The following is a 12,505-nucleotide window of genomic DNA, read 5'->3' as shown; positions in this document are numbered from 1 at the left end:
CTGCTGCTGCTGCTGCTCTTGCTGCTGCTGCTCTTGCTAATTCTACCACTACTGCTGCTCTTGCTGCTTGTATCTTGCTTTTCTTGATCATTCTCATCTTCATCCACAGCCTTTTTATGATCAGGAGAAACGGCAGATGATGAGGAAGAGGAGGCAGCTGAGGAGGCAGAAGATGAGCTGAAGGGACGTTTTGCATCAGGGTCTGTCCCAAGCTCTCTTAGCACAACGTTTTCTTTCTTTGAAGGTCTCTTCTTCTGGTGTCGTGTTTTATTTGCAACCTGCAAAAACAGTTCATAGAGAAGTGTAAGAGAGAGGATACAGCTGGTTCTGTATTTACAAAGTAAAACCTCTGAGGGTGTCAGACAAGCTTCTCACATCAGCCTTTCAAGGAACAACCACCTCCCTGCCTCACTCACTGAAGAATCTGCAGAACTCCCTTTGATCCACTCTGCCAAGCTGAAATCTAGCTCAGCACAGAAGACTTAGCTGGCTGCACCCCAAGGAATCAATCCCTCCAGAGGTAGCACTGACTGACAGGCCTAGCACTGGCACCTTTCAAACCAGCCTCACCCTTTCTTTCCCATGCCATCTTTCCACACTGAACTTCAAATTCTTGGCTTCATTTAGGGGAAAATGGTCCCCACTCTAATTTTCAAAGTCACTTGCCTTGAACACATTTTCAATGCCTAGAATTTTCTTCAGTTTAGCTTGAATGTCCTTATATAGAGATGGTTCATCTTCTTCCTTAGACTCTGAGTTTACCTCTTGAATTATTTTGGAAGCCACTCGGGATCCTGCTTGAATCTCCAGCTGAATTTTGTCAATATCAGCATCTGTTTCAACTACACACCAATTGCACACATTAGAAGGTTATACTGCTTCAAATAGCTCTGAAAAACCTAAGATGACAAGGCTCATGCTCAGCATTTTACCTGGGATCAAGACTATTTTAGCTTCGTGTTCTCCAATTAATCTGTGCAAATATGTATTTTTTAGGAAACTGGCATCTCGTGACCTTCTGGAAAAGCAGAGCTGACAACCAAGGTGATGCATTTTGACACAAATGTCTCGTTTATGGGTTTTTCTTCCTGTGACATGGCGAAGATCCTCTTGAGAGCTATCAGCATGTTTCCTTGCCATGCTGTCGGCTTCTTGCTGCATTAGAGATGAGTGTGTGAATACCACCGAGAGTATGTCATAGGTGAGAATAAAACTACAGACACGCATTACAGAGAGGGTAAATATTACCATATAAGCAAAAAGCAATAGGTTACCTTTGTGAAACCTTCACTGGAAGCTCTCTCTGATGGTTTGAAAGGTTCTTCCACAATATTTAATGAAGCATCCCCTGGGAGAATTGAGGTTCTCTTTTCAACACCTAGTTCTCCTATATTTCTTGATACAGCAAAAGCTTTATGTCTGTTGAGATATGTGCAAAAAATGGTGAATTATTTTGACCTCTTGTCTTTGGGTTAAATTAAATATGTCCCTGTCAGTATTACAAGACAGCACAGAGATCTGTCATTTAAACATAGGGATTATATATGAATTAATAAATATAAATATTATTGAAAACAAGTAAGAGTTCATGACAAATGTAATTTCCTTATATCACGTGAAGCTTTCAAAATCTGGATAAATTTAAATTTTAACTTTTTGGAAATTAAAAAAAAATCATTCAAACATAAAAATTAAAATCCTTAAAGGACAATAAAATAATGGAAAAATAGTAAGAACACAAAATAATAAACAAATTAAAGTAAAAATTAAGCTGCTAAATAGTTTAGGTATCTTTTGATTTTTAGCTCCCCTATTTTTCTTCCTTGCACTTCATACCAGAGGTTCCACTACACATTGAAGAGTCACTCTGCCTATCTAGAAACCCCTGTAGGAGGTCAGTGATTGGTGAACTTCATCAGGTTTCAGCAATATGAAGTATTCTGAAGTAAAGCTACCATACCTTCCAACCACTATTTCAGTTTCCTCATGACATGGATCTGTTTCAATCTTAATATTTTTCAGTTTCATATCTATCTTGGTGTCAAACTTCATTGGCACTCTTGTCAGGACCTTGCCTTGAATTTCAACAGCATGTTGGAAGTATTCTGTGTTGACACCCATTGTTGCAACTGTCTGTACATACAAGCTGAAACAAGAGTGAAGCAGTCAGATGCAAGAAAGGTGCTCTTTTTACACGTGTGACTCTGCCTTCTCCTAAAGCCTCCTTCATATGTAAAGTCTTAGAAACCTCCCATACCTTGGGTTTATGTCAGATCGAATCTGCACAGTGGATTCAAGCAACTGTGAAGGTCTAAAATCTCCAGTTAAAGGGGGGGTTATCTTTCCATCAACTGCAAATGCAAGAGTACATTTAAACATGGTAAAAGCGAAAGAATGGATTTGAACGTAAGCAAATGACAGTTTTCAGTACAAGGTAATATTTTTGCTAGTACAACAAATAAGACTGGTAAACAAGACAGACTTTGGGGTAAATGAGATCTTTTATGAGTCTGAAAAATACTGAAAATATACAGAAAGATCATTATGTAGACAAAGGTTCTGATGCAATGTATTGAAAATGGAAATAAAAATATACTAAAAAAATGAAGAACTGACCCAAATCAAAAGTCTGATAATTACTATAACACTAAAATTTTGGAAATGTGGGGAGTCGGAAGACAGAGTGGATGAAGGACAACCAGGCTAAACAACTCTTGCTCTCTAATCTTTCCTCACATCAAGTGTGAATATTTTTCTTGTACTGTGGACACAAAACTGGACATTGTACTCCAGATGCAGTCTCAAATGTGCAAATCATTGTCATGCTAGCTTTACTCTTGCTTCTGCAGCCAGTGATGCAGTTGGCCTTCATCACCACAAGAGCACACTGCTGGTTTACTGTACCAGCTTGTGCTGGCCTTCCTGGTCCTTTTCTGCAAAGCTGCTTTCTGTCTGGGTGACGCCCAGCCTATACACTCGCAAGAGTTACTCCATCCCAGATGTGAAGGACTTTGCATTGCCTTTGTCGAATTTCATCACACTTCTGTTGGGCCATCCGCTCCAGTCTGTCAGGGTCCCCTCCCGAGGGGGCAGCCTGACCCCGCAGTGCAGCACCTGCTCCCACCACACACACAGCTGGATCTCCCACTGCCCAACTCACTGCTGACTGCTGCCCGGGCCAGAGCAGCCGTGTATGATCCGTACTCCAGTGGCAGACCGGTGCAGGTAGACACGATGTATCGCAGCTCTCCCAGCCACACTGGTTGTGTCCATTGTCCTGCAATGCCACTGTGGATTTGGCTAATGAGTCTCTTCAGCACTGTGTTCCTGTCAGCAGGTTCTAGCACAGTCTGCAATAAAACAGACATCCAAGGTTAGGATATGAAAGTACAATGGTGTCAAATATTGCAAAGAGAAGTAAGGGTGTCTGGTACCTTCACAGCCTGTTGTAGGACTTCCTTATTGATGTTGATGTAGGCCAGCTCTTGGCCAAAGAGTTTCAAGTAGGCTGATATCAAGGGAGTTTCTGTTGGCAGCTCCTTCCATCCCAACAGCTGATGAACAGATAAAGAAACAAGCAAAGTTTCTTAATGCAACGCTTTACAAATGGTAATTCAGCAAGGTGACCAGACCCATCACTGGCCAAGCTGCCATTTTCCATCGAAAAATTTTTGATCATAAATAGCATGGTGGCACTAATTCAGACTTTCTCCTGCCATTGAGATGCCCATGAATAGGCTCCAGTCTAGTGTTTGGTATTCCAATGCAATAACACTTACACAGAAGCTCTAGACCATTAATACCACTAAACCTAGTTGGAAAAAACCAGCAAAAAAAAATAATCTTTTCTCTTCAAGACAAAGGTATATTCCTGTAAACTAGGTTAGATAGATGAAGGGAGGGAGTAGGAAGCCTGCCAGGCATGTGACACACCACGCTGCAATGCCTGCCACTTCCCTCGCCTCCCGTGCTCCTTCTGCAGCCATCTGTGAGGTGGGGAGGAGGCAGAGCCTGAGAAAGAACTGGTAGAAGCTATTTCAGCCATGGCAGATGTCCCCTGATGACCCACTGCATATCTCCCCTTCACAGAAATACTTGAGCTGACTGCTAGGAGAGTAATTTATCTTCTGAGACAGCCTCACTAGTACAAGAAGTTTCACTAAATACCCCCTTATATAACCCACACGTTGCATTAGTGAAAATACTTACAGCTTTTCCAATCTCCTTTATCTTTTTGTATGTGGGATATTCAGCAAATGGGATATTTCGTTTCATGATGACATCTGTGAGGCCTTCCACACGGACACCAGCCTACCAAAACAGCATGAGAAGGAGCAGTCTGAAACATACTTACAGAGGTGACACTTTGTCATCAGTTTTAATTTTGTTTTATCATTGATTTAGGCAAATATTTACCTCTGCCAAATCAGCCACTGACCCTGCAGAATATGCCATCAGCTTGGAAATTATTGCTGATGGGAACATTGTTCCTGGGCTGTTCATAATAAAGATGTCTCCAGCAGCACCAACTTTATAGTTATCTACGGTAGAAGTAAACAAGAGACACGTCTTCTTTCTAACCATTCTGCTTGTCATTCAAGATCATATTTCTGCAGATTTTTCCACTGATATATCATACACTATGTAATGATATGTAAGATATATCATTACATAAATCTTGTTTAGTCAGAAATTATTATATGGCTACACATGCACTTTTAAACATGCGACCCTCATATTTAATTTAATTTCTCATTGAAATGGAGAATGCCTTATTTCTCCAAAGGATTTAATATCTCTTAAGAATGGATTTCTGAAGTGAAAGTTTCCTGGTCCCTGAAACACTTTTACTCACCGAAGTAAGCACCAACACGTATCACCTTGCTATACCGATAGCTCAGCCTGTCCAATCTGGGGGCCAGCATCTTAAGGGCGATATTGCAAGCTGAAGATCTAAACAAAATGAGAAAGGTAATAATATCCAGAAACAAGCTGCACCCCATCAGTATATAAACTGTCTTCAGTTATCAGCACATGCAGTGCTCACCAAAAAGAATGTAACAGTACTCATTTGCAGAAGATCACCTGCTTTGCTCCTGTCTCTACTCACATGTTGTACGTGTACGGCAACCTGCTTTTTGCCAAAGCCTTCATGTGGGCATACACGAAACTTGCCACTTGCAAATTGCTCTCCTTCATCACCACATTGGCTATCGTTGTTATCAAAGGAAGGGCAGGTCTTGTCTCAAAGATAACGGCACAAGCCATCATGCGCACCTCAGGGGGAAGCGACTGATCTGCAAGGATCTGGATGAGATATCCCTGCACCTGCAGAGAGAAAACAGTGTCTGGAATTACCAAATAATTGAGACAATTTTGCAAACTCAGTCCACACCTAAGCCACAAGAAATGTGGGACAGGGTGTCATTATCCCTGCAGAAAGGTTTCCTGATCTTTTTTACTGCATGGTTCCACATCATTTTATTCAGACAACTGAAGGGGCCATGGTTCAACAGCATCATGGAGAAGACCTGGCACTGAATCTGAAATAAATGTCCATCTATCAGTGTATTGAGCCAACTCACCACAGTCAAAAAGACATCAGCATTGCATTGTGCATTACTGCCCTTCAAAGATTAGTGAATAACTTTGGAAGAAACAACTGTAGATAATAAGACAGATTCATTCTTTGGAGTAACTCCACTGAATAAGTAAGCATGCTTCACTGTTTTAGACCAGTTTTAAAAGAGGAGCTTCATCAGTTTGCCAAAGACAGTCTGAGTGAATTGTTTCTCATAGAGGTCTTAAACCTAAACCATCTGAAAGGCAGGAGTCTTGCCTACACTTACTGTGAAAGCAACTTCAGTAGGGGGTCAGTAGTGACTCATCCAACCTTAAGGAAGGGGTCTAAAAGAGGCAGAGCAATGCTGATATTTTGTCTAGGAGTTTAACAGAAAGTCTCTCTCTCTCTCCTCCTTACTACAGAGGCAGTTTAAATTATATGGCTGACTTTTAGGCGGCTAAATGTCCACTAAATATAACTAACACAGGACTTAATTGGTTATGACAGATGATGAAAGCAATACTGCTAATATCCTTCTGGAAACTTCCTACTGACTAATAATCATTACACCTTAGCAGAAAATATCAGCTGAATATAAAATTGTAAAATATTTTTCTTAAAAATAATCTTTTTTTTTTTTAAAACATGCTGAATCCACATACATGATACCATTAAATTCATTACGCTTACAGTATATATTGTCTAATTCACTAAGTAAAGAAAAGCTACTAGATCCTACTTACAGTTTTGGAGTCTTTCCAAGCTATTTTTCTCAAGGCCATTATGGCATCAATCTGAATGTGGATGGGGATATCAGGAGCACTGGATGAAAATATGGGAAGGAACTTCAGGATGCGCTTGATGCTGGCTGGATCTCCCATGTTGCCAATGCACTTCAGAGCTAATTTCATTTTGTCTTCACGGCCCCTGCTGATCGCTTCATCTGCCAGGTCGTGGATGGGCTATAGACAAAGCATAGTTCAATCTTCTCTTCCTAATGTACAGATTGTCCACAGTGTTCCCCTTACCCACTGAAAACCCTATCACAATAAAGCAACTGGTTTTAATAAAATCACTCAGTGGTGGCTTCTCTCAGGATTTTACCCTTGCAATGTGAAAATTTTGTTTTCAACGCTGAAGCAGTATCTACATTAATAAAACAATTAATTGCCTTGGTTCTGAAGGAGACTTACGAAATGTGTATGTGCATGTCCAATTGCCATTTTGATACTGTATCTTAATAGAATTAAGGTAATAAAATAAGCATTACTAAGCTATTAAAAAAAAAACCTGAAAAAAAGCCACCCACCTGGAGAGCTTCTTTAGGACAAGCTGAGGTCTGAGAACAGTATCTATTGACCACAGAACTGTATGCCAAGCTAGCAACTTGTTGAAGTAGGGGACTTTTCTGGATTCGAGAACTGGTCACTAAATCCTATGAGGAAAAAAAAAATTTGTTATTTAATACAGTGCTTCACAAAGCTTTCAGAGCAGGAAACTCATCAGATCTGAGGGGATCAATTTCAGAATAATTATTGTTGTATCCAAACAAATTAAAGTAGCTTGTAGACATTTTGTTTGGAAGTTTCACTTTGGAGCTTAATTCCCTGCTAGTTTCAATATATATGTGTATATAAGCTTACATTGTCCCTCAACTGAACATGACACTCAAAACACAAAGATTATGGATACACATCACTGCAAAAATGGAATATCCTTAGAGAAGTGTGCAACTCAGTTATGTTAATAATGCATTCTCATATCCTCTTTTCCTCATTAAGAAGGAGAATATAGACTAGAGACAGCAAAAATCCTGTTCAGAATAAATGATTCATTATAGTGTCAACATATTTGATGCTGGCACAAATACTTTCACTTGCAGCACTTTCCTGTTTGTAGGGACAGTTCACAATTAAAAGAGCTGTCCAAGTGACATAACACACAAATGACCATTTGTTGCAGAAGTAGGAGATTGAAGTGGACAAAGTTTTGTCTGTAGAAGGCATGCCATGTGATCCCAGCAAACCAAAATGGGCTTTATATTAATGCGGGGAAATGAAGACAGAGGACTGAACTCTCCTCTCATAAATGTAATGCCAAAAGAAACTCACAGGTCAACATTTGCACAAAATTAGTGTATACGAGAGGAGAATCCAGTCTCTAATGTGCTTAATAATCAAAGGATGTCATCAATTATCATTCCTTTTGTTATCAGACAGGAAGGATTCACGTAGATCTACTCACTGCTGCTATTGGAACAGTGTGTTCATCAGCTTTGGTTAAATGGAGAGCAAAGGAAACACTTAGAAGAGCTTGAAGGTGGTTAAGGTCATCATTGCGGATTCTGCTCTTAATGAATTTGAGTGCTTCTGTGGTGCCTGTTGCAGAAACTGCACTCAGCAGCCATCGCCTGCAAGTAGAAGCAAAAAAAATTCCTTGATTTTCACTCTCAATTCTCCAAAGCCAGAAAAGTTTCTTACGAGTTGATACAATGAAGTACCTATAGCGGGGTTTATCTGAACATTGTCTCCAGGTGGACTCCAGCACGTTAGCACTTGCTATCCGGCAGAGCTGGACAAGTTCCAGGAATCGGTATGGAAGATCATCATGGAAATCTTGTTGGTTATTCAGGACTATGTGTTGCAGTATTTCAACTATCTGTTACAAAACACAAGAGAGAGGGCTTACATAATTACATTATTTAGAATTTATGATAATTATTATTTTGGAGTTTTTTATTATTAGGAAATCAGTTTGAAGGCCTAAAAATACCCGTTGCTCAGGGTTTTTCATCTTGATTAGCTGCAATGGCATCTGTGGCAATTCTGCTGGGAACTGGTAACGCAGGCCTCCATAGCTCTGCATGGAAAGGTCCGGGGAGCTGCCCCGTTCACTTCTCACTTCAAGCAAGGTGAGTTGTTGTCTGTCGAGAGACAAGTGTCATGGGAGAAAGGCATTAGCTCTTTTCTTGTTGCTTCAGTGATACTGTGATGGTATCAGTTTTACTCCTTAATAATTTTTCTTGTCACAGTAAAACCTTTTGCTAATGAATAAAGCCTTCCATCTGAAACAAAATGGTATTAGAGTTATCTACAATGGAATTGTTTCCAAGAAGTGAAATTTCCGTCTTCTGCGTGAGAGCTACCGACACAGTGTAATGAATGATGTTATTTCTATGTGCACCATCTTCCTCCTGACACTATCAATTACCCCTTTTTCAAGACAAGCAGAACAGTAAAGTTGCATTCTTACGGTATAAGCAAGAAAAACAGCTTTTCTCCCATGTAGTTGTAGTGCCAGCTTGACCAGAGTACAAATAAAGAATGGTTTGCTGAACTTTAAGGACTGTGGAAATCCCAAGAGTGAGTACTCAGACCTTTATCCAACTCCTATGGAGCTCAATTCTCATTTCACTTCAATTGGGAGAGAAAGGGAGTGATAGAACCTATAATTATTCTCACTCTGTGAAATAAGCCCATGTTCCACCTACCTTGCTTCCATGACAGCAACACCAGTAGGTTCACTGAGTGGTGAGAACTGATACACCTGCTGAGACACCACCTCCGTGATCAGGGTACCACTGTCTGACTGCTTCAGTTTGTAGGAGAAAGCTGCAGTCCCTTTTACGAGCCTTTCTTTCTGTGGGAGGCAGAGAACAAAGAGTGAATGGGTACAGAATGGCCGTGCTTGTAACTAGGAAGATCTTGTCACATCTCACATACCATCATGTCAACAGGACAAGGATAGATGTAAGCCATTCCAACACTCTTCACCACTTTTTCCTGGCAGTTATTTTGGTCTATGGTTTTGGTAACAGAGACCCGGCTGTTCTTCCTGTCTTCCTGGATGATGTACCTTGTATGGCAAACACCTCCAATTCCAGCCTGGCAGATGAACACAGATAATGAGACTTCCCAATTATATCAGAGTTTCACTGTGTGAGAAGAAGTTTTACTGAATGAAGATTCTAAATGCATAATATGAGGGTTAGTACTTACTGAACAGTCTTAATTATGTTTTGAAAGCTGTTGCCATTGCACACAATTATTCCTATTGAACTAAAATATTGGCACGTGAACAATACTCAGTCAGGGGATGGAGTTTAAAATTAAAAAGTAATCAATTAATTAATATCAACAATTAACAAATAAAATGGGTCAAGTAGTTGTATCAGGGAAGCCATATAACAAATAAATTCACAGCTAATAATTCTCTTTTCTCCAAAGGGTTGCATGTTAAGACTTAAAGAGAGATGTCTTAGAAAAAATTCAGCACAGTTAATTTGTTCAACGCATATGCACACATTTTCCTCTATATGAATGAAAATCATCTTTTTCTTACTATGAACATTCGAAAGTAGCTGCAAATAAACAAAAACTCAAAGGAAGAATAATTAAAGAGAACACAACCCTTCATTAAAGTAGTTCTAGAATGGAAAAAAACAAACCTCTTGCAATTCATACACATTCTGTGACTTTTTAATGGTTATCTGTATCATGTTCAGTATTCCTCTCACTATGTTAATGCAAGTATTGGGACAGTCTTCCGGGCCATAAATGTTTCCAACCCGTCCACTATTGTATTCAAACTTGAAGGGCTGGGTAAAGCATGAGGAAACCATCTGGGTGATTTTGGAAGATCGAGTGAACGAGTCTCTGGGCCAGATGCCATTGTATTCCTCAAATTGTGGAGGGCGGATCTGGGAGGAAATTCAGAAAAGACACTTAGGAGAATAAAATTACTTTGATACTAAATATGCAGATAAATTGGAAGAAATCAACATAACCACTCGTTAGATTCTTTTTCCTTCCAAATATAGGCTTAGATAGTCATACAGAAGTTTATTCTTTTGTCTCTTGCTTAAACTATTGTAAAACCAGTGCAAAACCTGGGGGCTGAGCAGTGCTATTTTATCTTACAGAAGCAGTTAACATATTGCTATTGTCTTTCAGGGACATTGAAACATTTTACTTGCATTAACTTTATAGGGGAAAAGGATGATTAAAAATGTAATTTAAAAAAATTGAAATAAAAATCTCCCTTTTTTCAGCCTTAAAATAAATATTCTGCTTTAGGTAAAATTTAGCATTTAAAAAGTTTACATCATATCCCCATACAGTTTTTCTTTTACCAAACGAGTCACTATATTTGATTCATATTTGTGAATTGCTTAAATCAACCCAAATATTTTAATAATGAACAATATATTTATACACACTGAGATAGAACATAAATAAGAAGCAATTTCAGTAACTTTGGCAAAGTTACTGCCAGTTCAGGTGCCTCAGAGCACAGCCTAGTGCACACACATAAAAATTTCAGGATGAAGACTGTAGTGTGCAATACAATACCTAGCCCATAATTTTGAGAGATCTACAGCTCAACTATAACCAGTGAGAGCTCTGTCACTGAATTCAATGCCTGAAAAAGAAGCTCTGATTTTTGACTGAATTAAACAGACAAAAGTATTCTTCCGAAACATACCTATTTTGTATGAATCAGGTCCTATCACTGTTGATGTCAGCAAGGCATGATTTCACATGTCCAGATCTTTTACTGCACTATTCAGACACTAAATATTGTTACATACTCCTTTTGGATTGCTCTCATTTTTTACTCTTATAACACTTTTTATCTTTAGCTCTTATCACGTTTTAAGTCTATGTTTATCATTTACCTTCATGACAATGATTTTATACACCCAAGTCCTGGCTTCCCACAGGAGCTGGAAATGTGTGCTGAGACTAGAATCAAATCTTAAACTCTGAGCAGGCTTAAATGTCTTGAGTTAGAAACAGCCATTTTCTAACAGAATCCCTGTCAGCTGTATTTCTGATGCAAAGTCTCGAGGAACACCTGCTACAAGCAACTTCCACAACTGACACCAGTGTCTCCTCACTTCTGAAATCGTAGCTTGCAGATCATTCTCTGACATCTACAGTGGTAAGTCTCCGCTTGTGTTTTCTGCTGCTTTCCTACACCCCAGATTAGCCAGGTACAATTACAGCTGTGATTTTAGTTTAACGTTGCATGGCACATTTGAAAGAAGACGCAGTACCTTGAGGAGGTAAGTGTTTTCTGATAGCCCACTGATCTCTACTTTGCTGCTCAGGCGTACGCCAGCTTTGGCTAAATTCTTTTCTTGAAGCCCATTCAACACCCAGCCTTCATAACTGTACAAGTAGCTCTTCCTACTACTGAATCCAGGGTCTGTGGGAAATAATAGCCATTTTCACAACACTTGCAAGCATGTTCTAATAAAGAGAAATAACAGCAAAGTCAGGGAGAAAAGGTTATAGAAGGAAATTTACTTACCAAAGTCAAACTTCTGGCTACCTGTAAAAAGAGATGGAAAAGCAGATAAGTAATGTTCAATCTAGATCCAACACTGCCACAGAACTGAAGGAAATTTTGGGAAAGAAAGGTGAAGAAGAGATATGTAGCCTTACCTACAAGGGTGAGCGCTAGTAAAAATACGATTCCCCTCATAGTGAAGGCGAATGAGGCTCTGCCAGACATGGTGAGACTTTTATGGAAGAAAGCTCAGGAACACGTGGCTGCGTTCTGCTGAATTCTCAAGTTTTTTATCAGTTTATGTAAACACTTTCATTTTGCAATCATACTTTCTCTTCAGACAGAATAATGGAAGTCATACCTTGGCATCTCACTGATTATCTCATAAGCCCTTTGCAGAACTGTTTAAAAGCTTCTACTTATCCTAATAAGTTTTACTAGGTCATTTACAATGAATTTACAATAAACACATTACTTAATTCCTAGGTTGAGTCACAGCTGTGTGCTTGCATTTGGTCTGCCACAGATTAGCTTGATTTTGCCCAGGTTATGCTGACCTGGCATGTGACCCAAACTGATATCTAGATGATAGCGGCCCAATTAACAGAGTCAGTATCCCAGAACACATTAACAGTGTTCTTCCTCTTC

The 12,505-nt window shown here is 39.5% G+C and overlaps 1 protein-coding gene across 1 annotated transcript in view; it reads right to left on the bottom strand.

Annotated features, from left to right (window-relative positions):
• LOC103755536 (vitellogenin-2-like) overlaps positions 1 to 12,082 on the bottom strand; it is a 22,420-nt gene extending 10,338 nt beyond the window's left edge. The window contains exons 1-23 of the mRNA XM_029963984.1: positions 12,013 to 12,082; positions 11,879 to 11,899; positions 11,622 to 11,773; positions 10,011 to 10,262; positions 9,286 to 9,447; positions 9,054 to 9,202; positions 8,336 to 8,486; positions 8,064 to 8,221; positions 7,808 to 7,973; positions 6,873 to 6,998; positions 6,307 to 6,525; positions 5,111 to 5,328; positions 4,856 to 4,953; positions 4,417 to 4,541; positions 4,210 to 4,311; positions 3,435 to 3,554; positions 3,161 to 3,350; positions 2,258 to 2,351; positions 1,961 to 2,146; positions 1,275 to 1,419; positions 933 to 1,155; positions 667 to 842; positions 3 to 278 (exon numbers count right to left, since the gene is read on the bottom strand). Of these exons, the coding sequence (XP_029819844.1) occupies positions 3 to 278; positions 667 to 842; positions 933 to 1,155; positions 1,275 to 1,419; positions 1,961 to 2,146; positions 2,258 to 2,351; positions 3,161 to 3,350; positions 3,435 to 3,554; positions 4,210 to 4,311; positions 4,417 to 4,541; positions 4,856 to 4,953; positions 5,111 to 5,328; positions 6,307 to 6,525; positions 6,873 to 6,998; positions 7,808 to 7,973; positions 8,064 to 8,221; positions 8,336 to 8,486; positions 9,054 to 9,202; positions 9,286 to 9,447; positions 10,011 to 10,262; positions 11,622 to 11,773; positions 11,879 to 11,899; positions 12,013 to 12,082 (3,579 nt within the window). The remainder of the gene's footprint in view (positions 1 to 2; positions 279 to 666; positions 843 to 932; positions 1,156 to 1,274; positions 1,420 to 1,960; positions 2,147 to 2,257; positions 2,352 to 3,160; positions 3,351 to 3,434; positions 3,555 to 4,209; positions 4,312 to 4,416; positions 4,542 to 4,855; positions 4,954 to 5,110; positions 5,329 to 6,306; positions 6,526 to 6,872; positions 6,999 to 7,807; positions 7,974 to 8,063; positions 8,222 to 8,335; positions 8,487 to 9,053; positions 9,203 to 9,285; positions 9,448 to 10,010; positions 10,263 to 11,621; positions 11,774 to 11,878; positions 11,900 to 12,012) is intronic.
• Between the last annotated feature and the right edge of the window lie 423 nt (positions 12,083 to 12,505).

Source organism: Manacus vitellinus, unplaced genomic scaffold, assembly GCF_001715985.3.
Source record: "Manacus vitellinus isolate BGI_N305 unplaced genomic scaffold, ASM171598v3 scaffold_67_pilon, whole genome shotgun sequence".
In the NCBI taxonomy this organism is placed as follows: domain Eukaryota; kingdom Metazoa; phylum Chordata; class Aves; order Passeriformes; family Pipridae; genus Manacus; species Manacus vitellinus.
The sequence above is the reverse complement of the archived record's forward strand: the minus strand, read 5'-3'. Positions and strand labels throughout refer to the sequence as shown.